The 24,491-nt window shown below is 44.2% G+C and overlaps 2 protein-coding genes across 9 annotated transcripts in view; both read left to right on the forward strand.

Moving 5' to 3' along the window:
• The first annotated feature begins 209 nt into the window (after window positions 1-209).
• LOC119227525 (pleckstrin homology domain-containing family A member 1-like) lies at window positions 210-10,145 on the forward strand. 6 transcript variants are annotated; one of them, XR_009941585.1, is made up of 14 exons: window positions 610-949; window positions 1,358-1,543; window positions 2,367-2,423; window positions 2,501-2,546; window positions 3,142-3,239; window positions 3,827-3,955; window positions 4,192-4,329; window positions 5,089-5,157; window positions 5,961-6,025; window positions 6,098-6,161; window positions 6,886-6,975; window positions 7,945-7,985; window positions 8,676-8,835; window positions 9,471-9,607. XR_009941585.1 is itself a non-coding variant. In XM_062557275.1 (13 exons), the coding sequence occupies exons 1-13, from the start codon at window positions 947-949 to the stop codon at window positions 9,706-9,708; spliced, it is 1,257 nt and encodes a 418-aa protein (XP_062413259.1). In that variant the 5' UTR covers window positions 601-946; the 3' UTR covers window positions 9,709-10,145. The 6 variants fall into 6 exon arrangements, 5 of the variants coding, with proteins under 5 accessions (XP_037342267.2, XP_062413259.1, XP_062413260.1 ...); XM_062557275.1 differs by lacking the exon at window positions 8,676-8,835 and having other exon boundaries at window positions 601-949; window positions 7,945-8,018; window positions 9,471-10,145; XM_062557276.1 differs by lacking the exon at window positions 8,676-8,835 and having other exon boundaries at window positions 605-949; window positions 9,471-10,145.
• Window positions 10,146-12,155: 2,010 nt separating this feature from the next.
• pacs2 (phosphofurin acidic cluster sorting protein 2) overlaps window positions 12,156-24,491 on the forward strand; it is a 39,422-nt gene continuing 27,086 nt past the window's right edge. For 2 of the 3 annotated variants that reach the window (XM_037486343.2, XM_062557148.1), the window contains exon 1: window positions 12,156-12,635. In XM_037486343.2, coding sequence (XP_037342240.2) covers window positions 12,517-12,635 — 119 coding nt within the window. In that variant the 5' untranslated portion in view covers window positions 12,156-12,516. The remainder of the gene's footprint in view (window positions 12,636-24,491) is intronic. The other variant, XM_037486344.2, reaches the window with a different exon arrangement.

Genomic DNA, 24,491 nt, shown 5'->3' on the forward strand with positions numbered 1-24,491 from the left:
TCAGATGTTGCACTACAGTCTATCTGAAAGACTTGATGAAGTGAACCGTCTGGACCGAGAGCATGAACAGAGTCACCACTAGATGTCAGAGTTTACACATCCTCTCTGTCTCTTTTCCTTCTTGCTCTGCCTCTCATCTGTTTCCTCTCTGTCTTCCTTTGTGTTCCGTTATTATCTCTTACGCCTCCTTCCGGTTGTCCTTCATTATTCGAGTGAAAGGTGTACTCGTGAAGTCATGAGCTATACGCATGACTTCACCTGTCAATCTGAAGAAAAAAAAGATTTTACTTTGAAGTCCCATATCTGAGAAACTCACTCACACGCTTTTATTTGTTAAGGTGAAACCGGAAGCTGTTCTCTTTGCGTGGTCTCTCGTTGTAGGTTGACGGTCGTGCGGAGGGACAGCTGCTGTCACACCGGACTCGGAGCGAGCCGAACCGGGTAAGTGGAGCAGTACCACGCTGTCGGGGGCACCGGCCCTCGGCACCGGCCCTCGGTGCCCCCGCGACAGAAAAACATCCGCCCCGAAAAGAAAAGAAAGGCTTCAAAACGCGAGGCGTCGGGCGGGGGCGGAGAGGAGAGGAGAGGGGGGGCCTTAACAGTTGATTCTCCACGGGGAGTCTAGTTGACCTTTTTCACATTGATATTAAACACAGCCGTTTAGTGTTTTTCACCATCATTACCGCGGAGGAGAAGAGGGGTTGTGTTCTCTTTAATATCCTCCTCATAGAGCGGCTGCCTGTGATCGATGAGGCTCAAGTAGGCTGTTTATGTCAAAGGTGTGTCTGCCATTTAAAGCCGAGCTGATTCATTCTTTAGCGTTAGTTGATTAATCGACATTAAATTAAAACACGAGCTTCTCCGATGACACATTGAGGGTATTTCCCACGCAAGAGGAACAACTAAACCAACCCATCAGAAGTGTTCTCCTCTAGATTCATCTGAAATGGTAAATAAACATCTTTTGTGTTCAGTGTGGTGTAAGTGATGTAAGTGAATCTTAAAATGATAATAATATCCACATTGTAAGGAAGTTATTATAATAGATTAGATTAGATAGATGAGATGTGAGAAGATGGTTGATAAGAATCTGCATTTTGTGCAGGCCGTCGTGCTTTTGTGGTTTACTTGGTCACAAGTCCTCTGCACATCAGAATTCTCAGAGTTCAATCTGCAATATTATGAGGAAGTAGCGGGTCCAATTCATTGGATTTGCTCGTATCGGTTCCCCGCGTATCCAACGTGCTGCTACAGAGCCACCACAACTAAAAGTGTCCCTGCCATGATGTCGTCAGCGCCTCCTGGCTCCATAGTTCCAGGTGCGGCGCCTTGTTCTAAATGTCCCGCCTCCCGGCAGCGTTCCTGTGATGCCCCAGGGCGGGCCGAGCTGGTTGGGGTCGCGATGCCTTATGTGGACCGGCAGAATCGTATCTGCGGCTTCCTGGACATCGAGGAGAATGAGGGCAGCGGCAAGTTCCTGCGCCGGTACTTCATCCTGGACACCCAGCAGGGCAGCCTGCTGTGGTTCATGGACAACCCTCAGGTGAGAGGCCTCCTGGTCGGGTCAGTGGGCTACAACGTCTCCACACACACACACACACACACACGCGATTTCTTTGACTTCAGGCGGCAATTGCAGACATCGGCTCACAGCAAAAATCGACTTGTAGGGACTTGAAAACTGTTTGAAGGAGACATTCCTTCACAGTTATTCACCTTTGTCTCCGTATAAACACTTAACAACAGGCCATCTTCATTTCTGTAAACAATCGTTAGTTTGTAAGACTCGGCGTTGGCTGCATTAAATAGAATGAAGCACCTTACAGAGATCAGTTAGCACAACCTATGAAGAACTGTGATGAATGAGACCTAAAGAGGAAGTGGCTTAATGGGTCAGGAGAACCACACTGAACACGTTATGAGGAGCGGTTAGCGCTGTCGGCTTGAGGGTCACATGTCGGACAAACACTCTCTGCGGATCCTCGCTGTGGAAACCAAGCAGACCAGCAGGTACCATGAGAGCGAAGGAAAAGTTAGCAGCCAGCGGCTCTCTATCACTTTAAATCGTCTTTGTCTCCAGGTTTTGGGGTTAAACTATATTCAAATGGTCCTTTTTTTTTTCTTTCGACGATATGAAAATTTAGTTCCGTCGAAAATATTAATGACAACATTTTAACATAACATAAAATTGATAAACAGAAACCAGGAGGAATTGTTTTATGTGCAATAGGTGCTCTGACAGGAAGCATAGTGGTGCAACCGGCACATCGGGTTGAACATTCACTGCATGAGTTTGTGTATCGTAGTGTGATATGTCCTTGTTCCTCAATGATTTAATTAGTATTACACGTTGTGTCCTCGTTCAGAATCTGCCTAAGTGTGCAGAGAAGGTGGGATCTCTCAAACTCACCTACATCTCTAAGGTCAGTGGTACACACACACACATTTAGTCTTTTAGTCTCTGGGACATTAAAGCTTTATTCTACTTTGTGTCCTTCAGGTCAGCGATGCCACCAAACTCCGACCAAAGGCAGAGTTCTGCTTTGGTAAGTTCACCTTCATTTTCTCCCTCCCTCCTTTCCTCCCCCCACATGAGCGTTGGACTTCACTGAAGCAGAAAGCCCCGAAGCCACCCTGAACATCTGGAGGAAAGACTGAAACCAGAAGAGAGCAGCACGTTGCACGTCCTTCTTTCCTTTCCCATCTCCATCGTCCCCACTCCTGCTTTCCTTCCTCTCCCGTCTCTTTTGTTCCCACTCCTTCCTTCCTTCTTCTCCCATCTCCTTTGTTTCCACTCCTTCCTCGCTTCCTCTCTTGTGTCCTTTGTTTCCACTCCTTCCTCATTTCCTTCCCTGTTCTCTTCCTCCCTTGTTAGTTGTACTTTACTTACTTTCCTTTTCTTATTTGTCCCCTTGCTGGTCTTTGTGGTTTGTCCGTTGGCCTCAGTAGCTTTTTATCCCTCAAACCTGTGCGCATGTGTGTGTGTGTGTGTGTGTTTGCATCTGGATGTGACGTTAACACACACACACACACATCCTCTGAGAAACCAGCTGATATTTTTAGGCAGGGATTTGCATGAAGCTGGTGGTGTTTATCGTCTTCTTTTTGTGTGATGGACGTGCTTACATCCTGTCTCTCTAGTTGTAAATGCAGGAATGAGAAAGTTTTATCTGCAAGCCAACGACCAGCAGGACCTGGTGGATTGGATCAGTGTTCTCAACAATGCAACCAAGATTACAGTGAGCCTCAGACACACACACACACACACACACACACACTCTGACAGATCAATAGGTGACCCTGTTTCTCCTGCTGTAGTAGGCAGCCGTAGCTTCTGCCTCCGGCTGCAGCAGATGGAAAATGACCCATCAGGCCAGAGAGATAAAGTTGAATTCAGGCTTCATCGCTAAGGAGAAAGAAAAGCTTTCTGGATGTTATTTATTATCTACTATAAAGCACATTTAAATATTTAGTTTCATTGATGAATTCTAATCTGTCTCTCAAATAAAATGTTTCACTTTTTGAGTGGCTCATTAATCACCTAAAACAGCTTATTACAGATTTAGGTTTTTGTTGGGGGACTATTTCCAGTGGCGGATGAATCCACATTTTGTGCTCTAGTGTGTGTATTTGACTCTTAACAGACTATAATTTACTAAATGAACATCATGCTGTCTTGATGAAGACACTGCAGCTTGAAACCATAAGCTCATGTTCACAATGTTGGCTAGGGGAATACATCAAGAAAGAAGTAGTCATTTCTGTCAAAGTGCTCCGTGGGACCAGAGGCGTGCCCCTGGGGGTCACTCTCTTCTTGTGTCTCTAGGTGCCAAAGTCCGGCGAGGGCCAAACGCCAGCCCACCCGGAGGCTCCCCAGGAAGTGCTGGGAGCCTTGAAACAAGTCTCCTACAAGACTGAGATCATAGGAGGGGTCCCCATCACCACGACGACGCAGGTAACGCGCTGCAGCAGGCCCCGTCATGTCAGTGTTTGTATGCAGCACCAAACACCCGCACGCAGTGACACGGCTCGTTACCATTCATCACTCCAAGGCTGTTTCTAGTGTGTCCTAACTTTTGACTGCCACTGTATGTACATTATACTTTTTACAATGTATAACATGATTAGGGTGTTTTATCATGTTATATATATATGTGTGTGCGTGCGTGCGTGCGTGTGTGTGTGTGTTAGGAGCGGGGGGAGGGGCAGAACGAGGCAGAGCGCAGCGGTTTGAAGCGGGGTCAGAATCATTTGCCCTACTTCCTGTCCAGAGGAGCGCAGGACCAGGCCGTCATCAAGGCCGGGTACTGCGTCAAACAGGGAGCTTTGGTGAGAGCGTGGCATGCACATGCACACACGCACACACACACACACACACACACACACACATTCACCTAGCAGTCAGTCATGACGTTTTAACAACAATATCAAGCATGCCATAAAAAACACTTGACTGATATTTTTCTTTAACTGGGTTCTTATTCAGAAGATTTTAATCAAAGTTAAAAGAAGATAATCTTGTTATGTGTAACAAGTTTGACTAAAATTACAAAATGATTGTGTTCTATCTAAATGTAAATCGTAAATGTGAAACGTTCAATTTTATTTGATGGAAAAAGGACATAAAACTAAGAATATAAAAACTAATGTTTAGAAAAAGAAAAACCTTGAATGTAAACTATTTGTCTTTTGGCGACTAAAACAGGTCTAGTTTTAGTGTTTTAAAACAATGAAGAATAAAAACGAACTACACTATGTCTGACTGCGCTTCACATTTTAGATGTTTTGTAGATTTCATGAATGAAATGATTCATCTCAAACGTAGAGCTTTTACAAACACACTTGTTTTCTAACCTTCTATCATTTGTCCTCCAGTTGTTTTATGTTCCGTCACTTATGTCTGATTGTATCAGGACACTTATTGAACCTTAATCTGGATTTTAATGATCCCCAAAGCGTGAACTCTAATGTGAACGTCTTTTTACCCAATGAGTGCAAGAACCCTTTGGACTTAACTAGTTTCAATTGTAGCTAAGAGGCTAAACTTACAGCTTCAGTGACGCTCACGGCTCTGCTCCTCTTCCTCAGATGAAGAATTGGAAGAGGAGGTACTTCCTGCTGGAGGAAAACGCCGTCAGCTACTACAAGTCTAACCTGGTGAGGAAATGCATCTTCACTTCTTACAGAGAACAGACCATGTTCCAGCAGAGACGGCTGTTACCATGGTTACTGAAGTGCATGAAAGCACTCAGACTGGTGACACACACACACACATTACACGTTACTGCAGCATTAAGTTTTGTGTGTGTGTGTGTGTGCGTGCGCGTGCATCAAGGCTTGTGTTGTGCGTCTCTACTCGCTGTGGCATGTGTCCTGAATACCTCCTCGTAGGATCCAAGTGTTGAAAGATTGAAAGAACCACAGCCTCTGTGTGCGCACAGACACACCCTGTGTGTGTGTGTGTGTGTGTGTGTGTGTGTGTGTGTGTGTGTGTGTGTGTGTGTTTTCCTTTGATCAACTCATCCTATATCAGTGCATGGGGGCCCGCAAACCTTGAGGCTTTCGTGCATATTTGGTAAAAATAACATTGGAGAAATATTTTGGGGTCAGTGTGACTTTAAAATATGAAGTTAAACTGCTTTGAGTTCCTGTTTCTAACGAAGGCTTCAGGAAGTCATGAGAAAAATCCTCCTCTGTCTTTTGAACTAAACTTCCTTTATGGTGTTTGGTTTGTACGGCTTTATTGATATTAATATTATTGAAGGATTCTGCAAGCTTAAGGCCTCGTATCTCCAAATCAGTTTAACATGCAAATCCTTTAAATCTTTTTTTTATCGCCATTTTTGTAACTACACACCCTGCCCCCCAACCCGATTGGACCCGATTGAACATCTAGGACCCCATTGGTCCTAGATGTTTCCACTGTTGAGAAGCGTGTGTGCGTTATCTCTACCTTGCAGGAGAGGGAGGCACTGAGAGTCATCCCGCTGAAGGAGATCCACAAGGTCCAGGAGTGCAAGCACAGGTCAGTGTGCACGACATGTGCCGCTGCTCGCTCACAACTCGTTAATAACCCGCTGCTCTGTGTGTGGTGCAGTGAGCTGATGATGAGGGACAACCTGTTCGAGATGGCTACCAGCTCCAGAACCTTCTACATACAGGTAACACACTGCAGTGCTGTCACTGTGATTCTAACGTTTGAAATGTAGAGACGTGACTGAGGATGACGATGAGGAGGATGTCCATATGTTGAGTCTCACTCTCTCTCTTCATTCACCGAATGAAAATGAACTCAGCGTCTTTTTGAATCATCACATTGTCGGAGAATACTTTTATTTTATTTATTCATTTATTTTGCAGGGACAATGCACACCAATCACCAGTTGAACTGTGAGTGAGCCACAGTTAGCCAGAGAGGCTCATTTCCAGTTAAAATAACATAATCTCAAAAGGAAATGGAACTAAAATTCATAGACAAACGAACAACAACGTTTAGACAAACCCAATACACAGCCAAAGAAAAGCAAAGTGTACGACAATAGACCAGAGCAGACATCACAGGCTGCAGCATGCGTCAGGCAGAACATACACATACACAGCACACCACATAACGTACACAGAGGAAGAAATAAACAATAGCAACAGGGTGTTCTGAGTTTGTGTCCCTATGGTTGAAATGCGCTTATTCTAAGTCGCTTTGGATAAAAGTGTCCGCTAAATGACATGTGATGTAACAGGGAACAAGACAAATGCCCATGTAGGTGAAAGATTTGCCAAACGAGTAGAATAGAATAACTAAGCTTTAGTCAGATCATGTGTTTAACAATGATACTACTGCTTTGTGTTTACAAATGAAACATTGACTTCCTGTTTATGTGTTGTCAGGCGAACAGTCCAGAGGACATGCACAGCTGGATAAAGGCCATCTCAGGGGCCATCGTTGCTCAGCGCGGTCCGGGACGCTCCGCTTACACCGTAAGTACCCTGTTAGTAGTATAATATACAAGTACTGTAGGTACCATGTTATAACTATAACTAATGTAGCAACCATATTAGTACTAGTAATTGTAATGTACGTTCCCTGTTAGTACTGTAAGTACCCTTATATATATATATTTGTCTTATATCTTCATATGTGCTCTTTACTCTTTTAAGTATGTACAAGTAGATTAAATAGAAAGACGCGTGCAATGAGTGTCATAGAAATGATGGACAATGCAGTTTGTTCAGATCTTCACTGGTGGTCAGTAAATCATCCACATGCTGTACTTTATGATGTATGTTCATGTTGTTTGGGGAAGTGGCGCCATCGGGTGGCAGGAGGAGTTTCTGATGAAGAGTCCGGTTTAAAACAGCATTTAATGATTGTTTAAAACATATTGAGATTATTGAGATTCTCAATATAATCTCACATTATTTATATCCCATTTTTAGGTTTAATATGAGTGTCTATTATTTCAGATCTATGTTCATCTGACCTTTCATGTTTCACAGATTCACTTCATGTTTTGTCTTATGTTCACTCTTCTTAGGAGTTTCACAACCTGGAAATTGTTTAAATGTGTTTTTTTTTAATGTTGCACACACACAAGCACAAGACTATCTTTCTCTCTTCTCCAATCTCATGTCTGTTTCAACCGGTCGGCCGACCGTCACTCTGGTGCTCTCTGCTGCACACGGACATATTTGCAATGTGGAATAAATAACCTTTTCTTTTTTTAAATGCACACTTCTTCAGCTGGGGGGGGGGGGAACTCCTTTGTTAGAATGGTAGGGGACACACTGAACAATATTTATTACTGTGACAATATTAATATTAATAGAAGAGTTTAAATGTTGTTTGATTAGGAGATTTCTTCAAACCTGTTCTTAAGATCTGAATATATAGGAGGGAGGGGCCTCTGTGGAAGGGGGCTGTAACTGAGCTGTAAACTTGTTTTTTAGATCCGTCAGGCCAGAAGGCTGTCCAGCCCTTGTTTACCAAGGTATACGCCAATCTGCGGCGGTGAATGCAGCACGTATGTGACCCCATGCCCTCCCCCTCTTAACCCCCCCTCATTAACCCCCGGGCCACTGGCCTGCCCATTGCCAAAGCATTTAACCGGCAGACCCACCAGGAGCTCCCCGCCTCTGTGTCCTTCTGAGGCCTTTGTCTTCTTAACCACAGTAAGCTAAATGCCACGAGCTGGACTCTGTTAAAGCAGCGAAAGGATCCTTAAAATTTCCTCCTGCAGCATTTAGACTCTGCACAAAACAACGCTGCATGAAACCCTCATCTGACCCCTGTGTGACCCCAGCTGGAAGGCATTCTCCATCAGAACCCTCCGTACCGCCATCGTCCTTCTCCTCTCGATCCGTCATGGACTCGCTTCCTCTAACAACATCCCGCACCCTCAGAGCGCACAGGGACCGAAGGGTCAACCATTCTTTTCTCTCACCATTCTCCTCTTAACTCAAAGTTGTGCCTCATTGGGCTTATTAGTGGGATTGACATTAGTGGGATTGACATTAGTGGGATTGACATTAGTGGCGTTGACATTAGTAAAGTTTACAGCGTTTCTGACTCCCAGAAGGACTTTCATTACGACCTCTATGTATTTCTTTTACTGCTAACCCTCCGGTGTTCTGTTTCCTGTGTGTGTGTGTGTGTGTGTGTGTGTGTGTGTGTTTTCCAGAGAGTGAGATGTGACGTATTAACCTTCCCCGAATGAGCCCTGCTGCCTCCTTCTTGCCCCTCCCACCGCTGCTCATCGCCCAATCACCAAGCTCCGCTGCCTCTGTGCTTCCTTAGAAGCCGCTGTTCGATTCCTTTGGCCCCCGCGGCGTTACTCGCTCGTACGTTGTTGCTTTTCTAACACGCATGAAGCCCCTTTTGTTACAATCCTCTCCTTTTGGACGCAGATACTTGTGTGACCTGACTGCTGTTTTTTCATTTCCCGACCAACTGTGTTAAAACCTGCTTGTCCTTTTTATTCTTTCTGCTTGTCATTATTCTGTGAATTGTCATTGTCATTGAAACCACACATGGATTGTTGTCCTGGATCAGCAGCAAACATCCCTCTTTGATCTGGTCACTGAGGGATGAATAAGGGTCTGATGATGCTTATTACTCAGCTGATCTAAAATGTCCTTCAGTCTCAATAGTTTTCCCTTGAGGGGAACAACGAGTTTTTGTCTGGATCATATTTGTGTACCTTTGTGGTTGTTGTTGTTTGGAAGGTTCTGCTTATGGATTTATTGTTTTGTTGTTGTTTGTAACATACAAAAATGATCCTGATAAAACCTTTTATTTGTGGAATACGTTTTCCGGAGAACAAAGTCACCTGGAGCTCCATCAGTTTCCTCTCAAAGGCACTTTTCATTTCATCCTCATCCATCTCGTCATCGCTGTGCTCGCTCCCTCCATCACTCACAGCCGCTTCCTTATCCCCCCCCACTTCCTCTCTCTCTCTCTCTCTCTCTCTCTCCAGGAACGCAGTTCTTCCCCAACGTCCTCCTCCACCTTCTATTACTCTGACGAGGAACTACACCACCCTCAATCCTGCCCTGCCTCAGCGGGCCCTCAGCTTCACGCTGGACCGGCACCAGCAGGAGAACTTCCTGGGCCTCCTCCCATGGAGGCTGAGCGGCGTCCCGGCTGCCATGGCGCCCCTCCCGGCGGCGCGCTCCCGCCTCTCGCTGCAGGAAACGGTGCTGTCGCCAAAGTGACAGAGCAGAGCCGGTCCAAAATGGCCCCCCATGTTTCTGGGGAGGAGGAGGCCTCTGAGAAAGCAAACGTGTACATGACTCTGATTTGATAAAACACACACACACACACACTCTTCAAACTACCTGAGTGATCCTTCTGGAATCCTCCAGGACCATTTGACTCGTACATGTGCGCTTGTGTGGAATTGGACCTTCTTTGCCTGCCGTTTCCTCACTTTTGTTTTCCCAGGTATTCATTTACAAACAAACAAAGCCCACGTTGTCGTGCAAAGAAAACCCATCTGTGAAATTGTAATGCTGATGTTTTTTCGGGAGCGTGAAGTCCCTGGGTCTCGTGCTTCGTGTGAGATCCAAAGTGTACCGCTGAGAGAAAAATCCAGAACCTCAGCGGGTTTAAGACAATACACATTTATATTAAAAGCTCTTTAATGATTTCATTAGCATCTCTTTCCTTTCTTTCTCCTCTTCTCATGTTTTCTGCAGAAGTTGCGTAGATATCGGTGGTAAAGGCCCCAGATGTTCTGTAAGGTTTTAATGTCTTTCATTCACGCTCCTCTCCTCCTGCACTGCTCGGTGTTCTGTGACTTCCATCAGATGTTCATGTATTTGTGTCACTCATATTGTTGATTAGTTCACCTGTACATTCATGTTTTGGGGGTTCCTGCGGAGCAGAACCTCAGCATCATTCTTCTCGAGTTCTGCTCTCTGTCATGGAGATCAGTTGTGGGTTTTTTATTTTTGGATGATTTTGTTATTTACACTGTAGGAAAACTACATATATATCTTGTAAAAATATAGATTTTAATTAACGTGTGCATGGCTGCACCACCCCCCCCCCCCCTCCTTTTATGTCAGTTGTTTCTGGTTAAACATCAGTTGGGTGAAGTGTGTGCGTTGTTCTCTCTAGCGAGATGATAAAATTGAATGACCCTTTTTATTGTGAATGCGATTCTAAGACCATGTGCTCTGTTTATTAAAAGACATTTGAACATAATTTTGACTGGATTCAGGGCTCTTCTTTGCCAGCAGGTGGATGGAGAGAAAACTGTAGCTAAGACAACGCAAGTCTCTTTCTCTCAGCACTGTGGATTTTCTCAGCCTGTTGTTTCACACACATCTTTGAAAATAAATTTGTCAGTTTACATATAAAAATTTCCTTGAAAATGTAACTGCTAAATGTTGGTTACGGTGGTTGCGTTGGTGATGGCTTATGGCATATCCTGTGGAAGGATTGGCTTACCTTACTGTTTCTCACACACTTGAATGTGGCTTTTCACATAAACAGAAACCTATATTTGGCTATTTGGACACTCTGCCACAGAGGAGCCTTGAAGATGAGTCTCTGAGACACGAGACTTCTGGAGGACAAAGCTCATGATGAGCTCCTGTCAGCCAAACACATCTGCACAGCTCCGGTGTTTCTGGCCTGGCTTTGTATTTGTCACTCAAAGATGTCACCCACACATATACACTTTGTCATTGGTTAATATCAATATGACACTATGTGAACACTTTTTTGTGTTTGTTCCACATGCACGAGTCACACACTGATGACGGACATCTCTCTTTTAAGTGTACGCCTGCGTGATTCCCCTCATTCATTCACATGGTTTCTGGTAGAGTTTTCAACAAACCTCTTACAAAGACCTTGGTGGTGAAAGGTTTCTCCTCCCAAAAGCAAGAGTTTAACATGAATTATGGGAAAATGTGTAATTCACTGATCACCACATGGTGGCACTACTTGATTGTGGTCAAACTAGAGAATACATGCGAAAAAGAAATGCGAATGTTCATTATTGTAATAAACAGACCGCATACTTACTCATTTATGATGAGATAATCGTTGTCTCCGCACAATATGGGAACAATATAGACGGTGAAAGCTGAAAATAAAAATAAATGTGTGCAATAAAAGTATCTGAGTACAGAGCAGTGATACGTTTGGGGAATCGATCTGGCGACACGGCTCGTGTCAGTGGATCCGCCCAAAGTACCTACCCTTGAAATGGGATAAAATATGCACTTTATACAGCCTGAATGACGTTTTTCCTTGGGGTGAAGTATGAGAGGTGGTTGATGCCCGAGGAAGGGCACCAACCACCTCTGCCTGAACGCCTAATAACACCTCGGTGTGGAAAGTTAGTGCCACCTTAAGAAATAAATCTGCTCAGTTTAACGAGAGCTGCAACATCAGGGGGTGTTGGCATCAATGCAGCAATAACTAATCCACCAATTAAACGCAAAAACCTTTTTTTTGCTTTTACCTGTATCAACTTTTGAATGCAATATTCTTTCCATATTGTGGTATTCAAGTAAAATGTAGTCTAACAAATACCTGGATGCTAATACCACTATGTCGCAATAATCAGGGGAAATAAAATTCAAGAGTGACATTATTAGTAATGAAGTAACTTGCCACCACGCTGGGTGTGCACGCTGACCGCCCCTCTCTGTGCGGCACTAACCACTCGTCATACACCGGGAGCAGCGTGGTTGACACAACAAGCCCAGCGGTCGGTCCGCTCACTCTCGCGCCGCTCCGCTGCAGCTCCTCCGCGGCACACGAGGACCGCAACGACCCGCCCGGCCACCGCGACAAGGACGGAGAAATGAGCTCGTCCTCCGCCGTTCACAGCGCACTGACGTGAGCGTGTCACGGCTCTATTTAACGGACAGGCGCACGCGCGCACACAGGCTCACGCGTGCACAGAAGAGGCCGCACCGGACTGCTGTTCACAGATCTCCCCCCCCCCAAACCCCCCCATACATCTCGGTGCCGGACGGTCCCAGCAACCAGCAGCCGGAACCATGGCGGAGAGAAGTGGCCGGTTGAGCTTCCCCGGGAGCGGAGCTCTCAACAGACCGGTCCCCATGAACCTGTTCGCCACATGGGAGATAGACGGGTCCTCCCCGAACTGCATCCCGAGGTAAGGCGGCACCGCGCCGTCCTGTTAAACTTTACGGGCGGCTCTCCAATGCGCCATGCGGGCTGTCATTTATCAGCTCCACCGGCAGCTAGCTGTGTGATAGCGTCGAGCCAAGTGGGTGCCCGCTGCGGGGAGGGAGGCCCCTGCGGCGCGGGCCCATCCAGACATCTGCATTGCTTTAATTTAGATCGGGCATGAATGGGTTTAGACCGATCACGGACAAATGCGTTAAATCGACCTATAATGGCTTTCACTCTGCACATGCATGTGTGCATGTGTGTTTTGGAGGCGCTGAATGCTCCTAATCATCCACTCAGCTGTTCACATAGATACCCAGCTTCATGCCAGATCCCTGTGCCAGCAGGCAGCACCATGGAGACCGTTTGTCTCCTGTGACACGGAGACCCAAAGGCCCCGTTTATGCTGCCAAATTCAGAATCTACTGGTGCGATTTTGTGTAATTAGATGCATATGATGCCCATCGCTTTTGACAAAACGATCCCTAACTTTGAAGTCCACTCGGTGGCTGCTTGTGAGACTTTGCCACATGGCCTTCATACCGTTATTATAGCGGCATCTTTTGAAAATATACCGTCATATCACAAAATCACAGAATACTCTCTCAGATTAAGTGTTTGAACTTCCATGTTTTCAAAAACATGCCAACATCTAAAGTTATAAATATAAGAGAAACTTGAGAGGCCGATATATTTTAGCTCACTGTGCGCTTTCCTTGATTGCAACGTGGATTCACAACAAACATCCAATATTTTTTTGTATATCCTTTCATCCTCATCATCAGGACTTAGTTAAAGCACATGTATTCTGTGATGTAATGACAGAAATACATTCGTTGGAGCTTGTGATCTAAACTCCATTTGACTAATACCTGCTTTGAGACTTTGGTCAGCAGCTGTCGGCCTGTAGAGGAAAGAGAAAATCATTGCTGTAATTAACGACGGTTGCGGGGGGGCGGGGGGTTTCTGTTTTTTATTTATTTTAAAGTGATTACTGTCTCCTATTAGCCTGGGCCCATCCTCTTTAGTTAAATCTTCAGTCTGCATCACACCGCATGGCTTTTAGCCGAAATAGGACGAGGACCCAGGAATAGCGTCCACGGGATGTTCTCCAGCAGACTAAAACCGTGACGGGTTCAATCCCAGCGTGACCCCCCCGCTTGTCTGTCCTGGACTGTGACGCCGCATGTTCCTGTTCCACTTTAGTTTAACGCGTTCTACCCTCAGTGTCTCCCCCGCTGATCCAGGTCTCTGCTGCTCTCTATTGACGGCTGACTGTCAGAGGTCAAAGTCGAGGAACTCTGCTTGTTAACCCGTCGTCAAATCAAGCTTCTCCTTCAGTGCGATCAGCCTCAAAGCGGATGAGCTGCCAGTCTTTTTTTGACTGTTATTGTCTTAAATGTTCGCTGTAGCATTTCTGACCTCCAGTAGTGCTACGGAGTACTTTTTATTCTAAGCGAGTGGGTCCCTGCAGGAGAATGTAAAATAATAAACATGGATTCAATCAATACAATTCTTATTTTTGATTTGCTATCTAATTGTTTTACTGTTTATTTCCAAGTGTTCACATACAAGGAGTATGTGTTTATTTGTGACAATAACTAGTAAGACAAAAGTTTAAAAAAAACTACACAGCCAAAGGCAAGAATCCTACATGTCTAAATCGAAAATGGAACATTGAAACATTTGTGAAATATGTATATTTTAAAATAACAGTATTAGAAAAAGCTTTACGTGCAATATGCAGAGATAAAAGGGAATGTCCTTCCACATGTTTGTTAGACCTCAGGGACACACAATGTGTTTGGTGAGTAACATTGAATGTAATGTATTTCTTTGTTTACAGGAAATGCTCCTGGGGCCCCTTTTAATAATTTATCTTTTATCAAAACATGAAACGAGGCTTAGAGAGAGGAAACACACAGGAGCCTGTTTTTGGAGATTATGGGGAGGTTACACTGTAACAAATTTCCCCCCCGGGGTCGACTGCTCTCTGGCTTTGTCCACTTTGGTGCTTCGTTCAGAGTCATGAAAATCGTCAAACTTTTCTACCCTGAATATAAGATGATGTCCACAGATTTCTTCACACTGTCTTGATCAGATCAGAATCAGAAGCCATTTATTGCCATGTATATTACGCTTGGTGAATTGGTGCAAAGTAAGAATAAAGTAAGATGGTCTTTACATTGAAAGTACTCAATAAGAAGTGGACACAATGTGATTATATGATGCAAGTAATAGGCAGAGTTGGTCAACTGAAAAAATAATAAATACAGTAGTATACCGCTACTTTAAACAGTAGCGTGCTGTCAACTTTTGCTTTATTTTACAGTATTCAACTGTGAATTGTATTTACGAATAACAGTATATTGCTGTTGAGAATTTCTCATAATTTTACAGCAATTTGTTTCAGTGTACATTTGCTCAAATCAGCTTATAGTGAGCCTTGTCAACTCTTGGAGTGGTAGTTCAGTATTTGATTTAACATAAGCTGGAAATGACTGCTTAAAGGGAAGCACAAAATGTGAAATGGACGAAGCGATATATTCAAGGTTGAAAGGGTAGATTTTGGTGATCCGCCCTTTGACATGCTTTTATTGCCAAAAATTAGATTTAGATGACTAACCATTCGTGTCCTCACCGCTTCCTGGTATTTCATGACCTAGCTTGGGTTCAACATTTAAGCAAACTACTGTGCATCATAAACCATTTCACAGTGTACCCCTCCTGATTTGATCAATGATCAATCCTTTGACTTCTTCATTCCTCCACACATCTCGCTCGCTGTGACTCGGAGGTCCCTGCAGCTCATTGTTGTGCTGCCTCGGCATTGATCTCACGTTTCCCTGGCAAGTGCCGCTCCTCGCCGAGATGCTCGATTGTCACCTGTCACAGGTGAGGGAGGGGCTATAATCACCCATCTCAGAGGGCGGTTGAACGATGACTAGCTGCGGTCTGGAACTGGCCACTGAAAGGCCGATGCTGTTTGCATTTTCTTGTTTTGTTGCGAGTTTATGAGGATGTGGCTGCTGCACGTAATGTGAGGTCAGCATATGGGGGACGTGGCGGACACACGGTGGGCTGTCCTTGTTTAACTCCTCAGCAGCCTGTGTGTGTGTGTGTGTGTGTGTCTCGCACCTTATGTTCCTTCACGTCTCCTTGAGAGCCATTTGAATGGGCACAAAGAGCAGCTTTTAACGGCTCGGCGGCTCATGAGTGGGTTTCACTAATCGCCCGCTTATCTCTAAAGATGGAAATGTCTTCTAAGAGCCCCTCAGCCTGCGTTGGAAATCAACCCCGCTGGCGATGTGGACACCTAAGCTTCTCCCCTCTAAAGAGAGTCGAGGTATTTCTGAAGTGGGTATCGGTCTGAAGTCTGCACACCAGCCCACAGGCGTGAGGCTGAGTGCCGCGAGAGACGGGGGGGGGGGGGGGGGGGGGGTGTCGACCCCCGAGACAGAGGCCGGATTGAGCGGGCCCTCGACTGGCAGCTGGACCCAGTAGGCCGTCATGTTCGGGCCCGTTGGAGGCGAGAGTGCTGAGACGTCGCTTTGAGCAGCGCAGAGACACTCGCTCTTTTGTCACGAGATGCTCACACGGCGGGAATTTAGAGTAGGATGAATGAGAGGCCGTTAAAGCCCCTCATTGTTCTGTGCTGTCCGCGTTGTTCTTGTTGTCCTGCGCTCGGGGACGATTCAGTAACAATGTTTGGGAGCTTACGCAAGACTGAGGGTTGCTTTAAGCTCGCTTGCTCTAAAAGAAATCAGCTTCTATAGAAGTCTGTGAGAAAAAGAGTCTACTTCACACTCTATTACCGAAGCAAATATATACAACTAAGTTGATGCTCTCAATCATTACTTTTGAGTTGTCTTTAATACAACATATTGTTCATCTAGCTAATAATAGTCCCAGATAGAGTAAAATGGAGGCTATAGCAGACCATGTGACAGGTTGCTAACACAACAATGTCCAATCTGAGGATTGTCCATGTGTCTCTTTTTACCCCTCGGAGTATTTTCAGATGGAAACCCTAATTAAAGCCTCATTGTCTGGTTGTTCTCAGCTTCTCAGACATGGCCAACATGGGAACTACCTCCACGTCGGTCTATATTTAGCCCGCGAGAGGAAACGATAAGGGATCACAAAAGTTATTACAGTTCGTCTCGGCAACGTGAATCTGTTACACATAAGTGAAAGGTCCAGGCCGCTGGAAGGGGCAGAACGAAGCTCCAGAGGTCAGCAAGTTTCTAGGATTCGTCCTCTGTGGAACATTAATCTATTCGTAACTTCAATCACGACCATGAATGTTGGTAAAATACTTTGACGATTTTTCCCAAAAAATTTAAATGCCAACTTCGTGGTGGGAAAAGTCACTAGGATTCCTCCTCTGGGGACAACGAATGTGTTCCGCACTGGCTCATGTCTTTGTGAAGTGAGTCTCTGCCGTGTTTGTGAATGGTAAGTCACTGGCCGTTATGTAAGACATCCACATATCCTCCATCTTGCTGATGCAGCACATCCTGGAGGACAGATGGAGCAGGACGAGAAAGGGCAGTCGCCTCCTCACGCACACACACACACACACACACACACACACACACACACACACACACACACACACGCACACACAGTTGAGATGCTTTTTGACTCTGTATACCGATCAATTTTGCCCCCAGCTGAGTTTCCTCATGCCTCGGCGCTCTGTGCCACGCCTGACCGCCTGCCTTTATATACTGCTATTATTTCCCCACAGAACACATTTGATAATACCCGTTCATCTCTTTGTTTTTATCTACTGCCTCCATGTAAAAATAGTTTGGGATTATGGAAAATCTTCAGTATGAGAGTCGTTATATGTTCAAAAAGACCTGAAATACAGAACCAACCCCAAAGGGACTGTAAACACTGAGTTCAGTCAGTTTCTTGCAAGAAGCAGTAGCAAAGTTGAGGCCTGCAGCAGTCTGATGCTATAAAAGAGCTCATATAATTTAGACATAAATGCCAGATTAAGGCAAATAACCACGTTTAACCTGAATCTGTGGTGTGTATTTCATTGAAAATGAGCAGTTACTAGTAAAAAGCAACATAGAAAAAGAAGTAAATACTATTTTTGGTGAGTAAAGACTGGGAAAATTGGAAAAGATTAATTTTGTATTTGAAGCTTTAAGTGCCTCTGGGCTCAGGAGCTAAAATTGTATTGCTGTTAAATATTATTCATGGATCTTCAGCGCTGACGCTGTCCTAATTAAACCCATGCTAATTGGAAAATGGGACAAATGCATGTGCCGCTTGAGATATGGAGTCACAAATAAATTTTTCAACTGTGCAGTCTGCTCACTTTGTGGAGGAAAGTGTCTGATGCAGCAGAGAGGGTCTTTTATTCTAAATAGACCTCAAGGTGACGCAGAGCAGACTAAATGGTCTCCTAACCCGGGATAAGAGCACATGTGAGATATCACACACCGAGGCCTCATGTTTTGCTACCAGTGTCTACAGGGATAGCATTTTAAAGATATTTGAGGTAAAGCTGCACAAATTACTTATTGAATAGGATGTAAATCAATGTTTATCTTTAAATGTGTCAGCATCATGATGCATTTTAGTGCCTTTCATCTCATTGTTTGGTTTATGGACCTCTGCCTGGTGCTCTTCAACCAAGAGACGCAGTTAGTGAACATCAGGAAGCATTTGGACATTTTTTGGGTACAGGAAAACGCTGATGGACACATCTCTGCATTTTACACTTTGTTTGTTTTAAAGCAGGGATGGGCAACTTCCATGATGAGGAGGGCCACATTTTTTTCAGGAGGACCATTGGAGGGCCACATGACCGTGCACTTGAAATAATTGGATATGAAAAACACTACAAATGATTCTCAATTAGATTTTTTTTTAATATGAATTTATACCTGTGTGTTTACTGCACCAACATACAACTATTTTCTGCATAAATTCATTTTAATTTGGCAAGACAAATAGTTTGCTTAAAAAAGTGCAAAAAGGAACTTGAACTCCTTCATATCAAAGAACAAAGTTTGCTTAAAAAACTGATTGCAAATAGTTTCTGCTTATAAAATAAATGCATTGTAACATGTCCTTCATAAGACAACACATGCTTAAAAAATAAGTGCAAAAGGCATTTGAACTCATTCATCACAAACAACAAAAAAGATTTTTTTAAACTTATTGCAAACAGCTGATAATGTCTCCAAGCAAACTAGACACATTGGTTTTCCTTTGAATTCGGTGAAGAGGTACTCTTCTTCCCATTTTGTCTGAAAAATGCGATTTTCTCGGTCAAGTTTTCTCTTTATGCCACTGCTAGTGGCCATGACTGTTGACGTTCTTCTTCTATGTTGTTGCAAAGCGGCCGTGCCCGCTATTGTCTGGGAACGGTGCGCCCTCTATCGGTCAAAAATGTAATTACTTTTTTTTTTTTTTTTTTTTTTTTAATTATTAAAATTAAAAATTATTATTGATCTATTCAAGGGCCGCACTGAGTGATGACGAGGGCCGCGTGCGGCCCGCGGGCCGCCAGTTGCCCATCCCTGTTTTAAAGGATAAACAATTAAATAGATTCATTATGAATTCATGATGAAAATGGACTGTAAAACAAATTCAGCTTGTTTTGCTAAAATAATTTTCACTTAAACTTCTTACAATGTTTTTTCCAGAGCTATCTTCACAACATCTTCTAATTGGTCAATGGGTTTGTTTTGTTTGTGATGGCTCAAAAGAATGTTTGAAAGGTTGAGAATTAACTTTACTGTCTTGCTTTCCCTCCAATTTAAACGGCCCGTGTGTATTTGACTAAATGATGTAGACCCCCATCTCCTCTAGTAATAGATTCCATTTCTGCTAGACGTCATCGTGTGCAGCTCAGATTGTTTGACCTTCTTTTCAAATGTAGCTGAAATAATAAATGGTACTGATTACGCAGGGCTTCGTGGGCCTTGTTTACTTGGTCACATTGTTCCAGGCTAAAGGGGATGCTAATGTAGCTAGATAAGGTTAACGGGCGGAAGAAAATAGGCAAAGACTAAGATTTGTGAAAACTTTATGCCAGACGCAGATGAGATAATGTTTAGAGGCAGTTGAGGCTCAGTAAAGAGGGACATGTGACATTGGTGGAGCGCAGTCGGCTCCTTTTTGAATCATCCATCTCCAAATCAGATGTTCTGAGATGTCTTTGTAGTCTGCTGGCTCAGACATATACAGTATATATTAGTACATAAAGTCACATTATAGAGTACATAATTTGTGTGGGCAAAAAATGACTTCCAGGGAAATCCTTGCAAAACATCAGTCCCTGATTTTCCATAGCAACAGTGTAAAAAAAAAAAAAATGGTGTAATTTACGTTAATGGTTGATTAAAAAAATGTGCAAGCTTTTGCTGGAGAGTGTTATCACAGTTTGATCTCTTCATAATGATTCATCCACCTGATGCCTTCCTTCATCATTTGGAGTGACTCCCCTGTGAACACACCTTTTTTTCTGCCAGTTTGCAGGCTCGCTCCTCGTCGTGTGAAAAGCCACTCGATGTTTCACTTCTTCCCCTCACTGAGGGTTAAAGAAGTGATTCTGAATTCAGAGCATGCAGGGGAAATGTAGGTCAGCATCTTTTTCTGCGAACTGGTGGCCGGGAGGAACGCGCTTCGAAGGGTTTCACATATTGCAGCCATTAGGGCAGCTGCTGTGTCGCGCTCGGCGTCCTGCTCCTGGATGGCCGAGTCACGTGACCTCCTCCTTGCCGTGTCGGCTGGACACGGGGAAACATCCAGGGTTGGCATCTGTGCCTCAGGATGTCCGTGGGAAATGAGCCTTCGTTAGCGCTGCTCTACGAGCGTGTGAACGTGACCTCGGTGGCCCCCGAGGTGCCGAGCAAGCGGCTGCAGTCAGACGTCAGCTCCACGTTTTCATGGTAAAAGGGGGGGCTCTGTTTTTACATCCCCGTTAGTGGCCTTTATACATCTAGGCGGGAGGGCTGATGGGTGTCCGAAGGGTCTGTAAAATGCAGCTTCGCGGTCTCTTTAATCCGTATTTGTTTTAGCAGCCCACTTGGAGGACAGAGCGGAGAAATGGGTCGTCAGGTGATGTGTGACCCTGTGAAAGAGCTTCCACAGTTGTGGACAATGTTGGAAAAACTGGAGATTCTGCTATTAATCCTCTGTTGTGATTCCAAGCAGGATACAGATGGCCGCCAGAGAAAGCAAATGTGGTTGTGTAGTGTTATCACAGAAGGTCTTCAGACAAAGGCCTTGCTTAAGACTAGAGCTGTAACTGTCATTCATCAATCTGCCCCTTCTTTTCTGGAAAAATCTCCCATGTCTTGCAAACAAACCCGATATTAAGTTTCATGTGACATGAAGCATGATGCTTTCCATTGGCTGAAGACTTCCCTGAAAACAAATAACACTTTCTGTTATTCCTGCATGAAAAATGACTAATTATTATATCATCGAAATAATTGCTGATTATTTTGGCCTTGATAGACTAATTAAGAAGTCGACTATTGTTGCAGCAGTTCTGAATTACGAGCGTTTGTCCTTCAGAATCAGAATATCTTTTTATTTGTTGGAGCCTAATAAAACATCAAATGGGCCTGTTGTGATACTTTGTTTTGGTGTTGTGTTGGTAGCTCACATGAATTATTGTGGCGTTTTTAGCACTGTACAGTGGTGCCTTTAATTGCTGAACAACTACACACTGCCGTCACACAGCCATGACGTTGATATAGAGGGCGACTAAACCATCCATCATGGACCTGGACCTCAACATTAAAACCTTTACTGCAGGTCAGAACGGGAAGGGGCACACTCCTGTGCTGTCATAAGACATCCAAGCCTCAAGTACACCAGGTACTTGTTACTTCTGTTTGTTTGCACTCAATCTAATGTACTAGAATCTAATGTCCTTCTTAAAGGAGAACAGGAACAGAGTCTTTAAGCAAACAATCCAGAGAGTCCTGCAGATGTGGTTCCACTGTTACTGACATGTTAATTTGCAGGATGCTCTTTAATTATTTAGACAAAAGAGCTATGATCATTTAAAAAGTGTTTTATTATTATAGTTCCTTTGCACAAACTCCATTATTATGTAGGACAGATGCTGCTGCAATGAGATCTGAAGTCTCTACTGTTCGATCAGCATTTAGTCTGAATTCACGGCACCTTGCACAGTCTGTGTACGTAAATGTATGATTGGCCTCATGGAGGAGGTAGATTTAGGCCTGAAACTATTATTAAATTGATTAAAAATATTGCAGAAATGCATCTGCACATGCACATACTTTATTTCTGCTTTGGTCTGTTTTCCTAATGTTTTGGATCGTTTCAAGTCAAGGGAACTATTATTGCTTCAGCGTTCCATCATTTCTTAGAGTTTATTGCGGTTTGGTGTGACCAGTTGACCAGCCTGCACAGAGCCCTGACCTCTAAAACCTGGGATGAGCTGCAAGTCTGCTTCACTGATGCTCTGGTTGCTGAACGGGAGGAAAGTCCTACATCTGCAGGCTTTTATGCTGAAGCAGCATATGAACGCCACATACTGTCGGGTAATGTACAAGATTCATTCACATCATGTGACAGAAGCACCTGTATCGCCAAATGAACCAGCCGCTATTTGAGGAAGGTTTATTGGCGCTTCTATCTAACGGTTTGAATAGTTCCGGTTGAACGCCTTGCTTCATAATAATCTAAAAGGTGTGTGTGTGTGTGTGTGGCAGCCATGAGGGCAGCGTTGCAGTTCTTTGCATACAAAGCTCTCATTTGTTTCCCCACCCACCCACAGAGCGACTCTAGGAGGCCACGGATCATCTTGATTTCTTTATTGCGTAACACTCTGCACTCGGGAAGCTAAAACAACTCCTGGGCTCACGGCTGGCGGTTTCATGTCCCTCTGCTCTGCCGTCGTGTCGGCTGATTTCGCCCCCACACATAACACGCACCTTGTCTTTTTATGACGTTTTCTCAACCACAGGCACAAAGCGTTTCCATGGAGATGAATCAATTCAGGATCCATTTTGGTTTCAAACTGTTTCTAGGTCACTGTTACTCTCAGCTGATGGAGGAAATGTAATTCAAATCTCCCTGTGCTGCATTTCTAATGGATTACATTCATTACACATAATGAAAGACGATTTCTTTTTCTTGTTTGATGAATGTAGCTCTACGCCAGTGTCGTCTACCTTCACCCCCCACTCACTCCCTTCCAATAGCACCGCCAAGGATATCTGGAAGTGCAGAGTTTTCATTATTAACCCTCTCTGTGGATGCTCAGTGCCATTCATGTGTGCAGAGAACAGAAACAAAGATGGAAGACCCTCTACGACAACAAAACCAGGGCTGAAAAGCAACTTTCTAGTTTTGTTGTAGATCAACAAACGTAATGTTCTGAACTAAAAGGATTCCACGGTCATCCTCTTGTTCAAGCTTTGTAGACTTCCACAGTTAGTCCTCGCTATTAAATGGCAAATAAATTGCACTGGTACAGCGCTGTTGTATTTTTCCGACCACACAGAGTCATCCTTCAACCCGCTCATACAATGAAGCCAGAGGCTCCGTAAGGTGGCAGCTGCCCATTAGGACTACGTAACATTCAGACCCTGCAGACACAACCCACAGGAGCAATTTATGGGGTTAGGTGTCGTTCCCAAGTACGCAACGACGGGACCAGCTGGGGATCAACTGCCGTCCTCTGATTCAGACTCACACACATTTGCCCTAAGTACAGACAGAGGAAGCAGTAGGAATGTGATCGAAATTATGTTTTTCTGGAACTTCAACCCAGGAAAATAACTAATACCAATAAGTTAGTGGTATCGTATCATGTTGACCGGCATTGTAGAAAAAAATCTGAATTATGTGAGTTTGCTTATTTCATTCATCTAAAAAAAAAACACAGACAAGGAAACCAAAAGTGCAAAAATGCCAACTCACTTCCAGGTTTTAGGACTCATTCCTGCAGCACAAAACAGCAACATCCAGGCTGGTGGAGTGTCAGTAGAAGTTAGTAGAAAAGTTACCACACAACATCAGGATTCACCTGTTAAGTGTTCAGCCGACTGTCTGCCGTCCATAGAGACGACCAGCAAGTATAGATGTTATATAATAAAACCACAACAGTGAATATTACATTGCAGTTGTTTATCAGAACCCATTTATTACATTTCAAATGAAAGCCTTTATTTAAAGCCTGCTGAAGGTTGTCTGGTTCATCTGATCAGCTTGTGGAAGTCTGTGCGAGACTAAAGTCTGGAAACGTAGAGCTGAAGGTCTGTGTTTGCGCGAGTGCACCTTCAATAAGTCTTATCTCATTCAGCAGCGCTGGTGTCTGCAGGCAATAAAGGCGATAAACCACCGGCAGAAGCACCTCCAGCTCACACAGGCCGAGAGGAACACCGGTATTTACTGAATGCTGGTCTTTAGATTTACTAATAAATATTGGTTTATTGGCTTGTGCTGGTCCCTTGGGAATCTAGTCAATGTGGGTCTTGTATCATGCGTCATTCAGTCACACTACGCTGCTGTATATGATTTCTAATGTAGTGGCTCCCCATTAGGATTGATTTGTTTAAAGGTACGTTGTGTAGCAGGAAGGGGAGTCTATTTGCTGTTCTGCAACATAATATTCAGAACTACGTGTTCATTAGCATATAATCACTGTGTGTGGTGAAGTGGAGGCAAACATTGTGATGTCGCCACCTTTCTCATACACTTTCATACGATTTAGATTAGATTTAGCAACTGGAGGAGTCCTCTCCTGTTGGTCAGTGGGGAAGAAGAACATTTTAATCAACATTGGCTTCACTCAGAAAAACCGGAGGTTTCTGCATGGTTG

Source organism: Pungitius pungitius, chromosome 14, assembly GCF_949316345.1.
Source record: "Pungitius pungitius chromosome 14, fPunPun2.1, whole genome shotgun sequence".
NCBI classification, from domain to species: domain Eukaryota; kingdom Metazoa; phylum Chordata; class Actinopteri; order Perciformes; family Gasterosteidae; genus Pungitius; species Pungitius pungitius.

Excerpts from the sequence above, each read along its gene's own strand:
- LOC119227525 (XM_037486372.2), top strand. Across the intron at positions 2,547-3,141 it reads AAAGGCAGAGTTCTGCTTTG|TTGTAAATGCAGGAATGAGA; the intron begins GTAAGTTCACCT and ends CTGTCTCTCTAG. Across the intron at positions 3,240-3,826 it reads ACAATGCAACCAAGATTACA|GTGCCAAAGTCCGGCGAGGG; the intron begins GTGAGCCTCAGA and ends TTGTGTCTCTAG.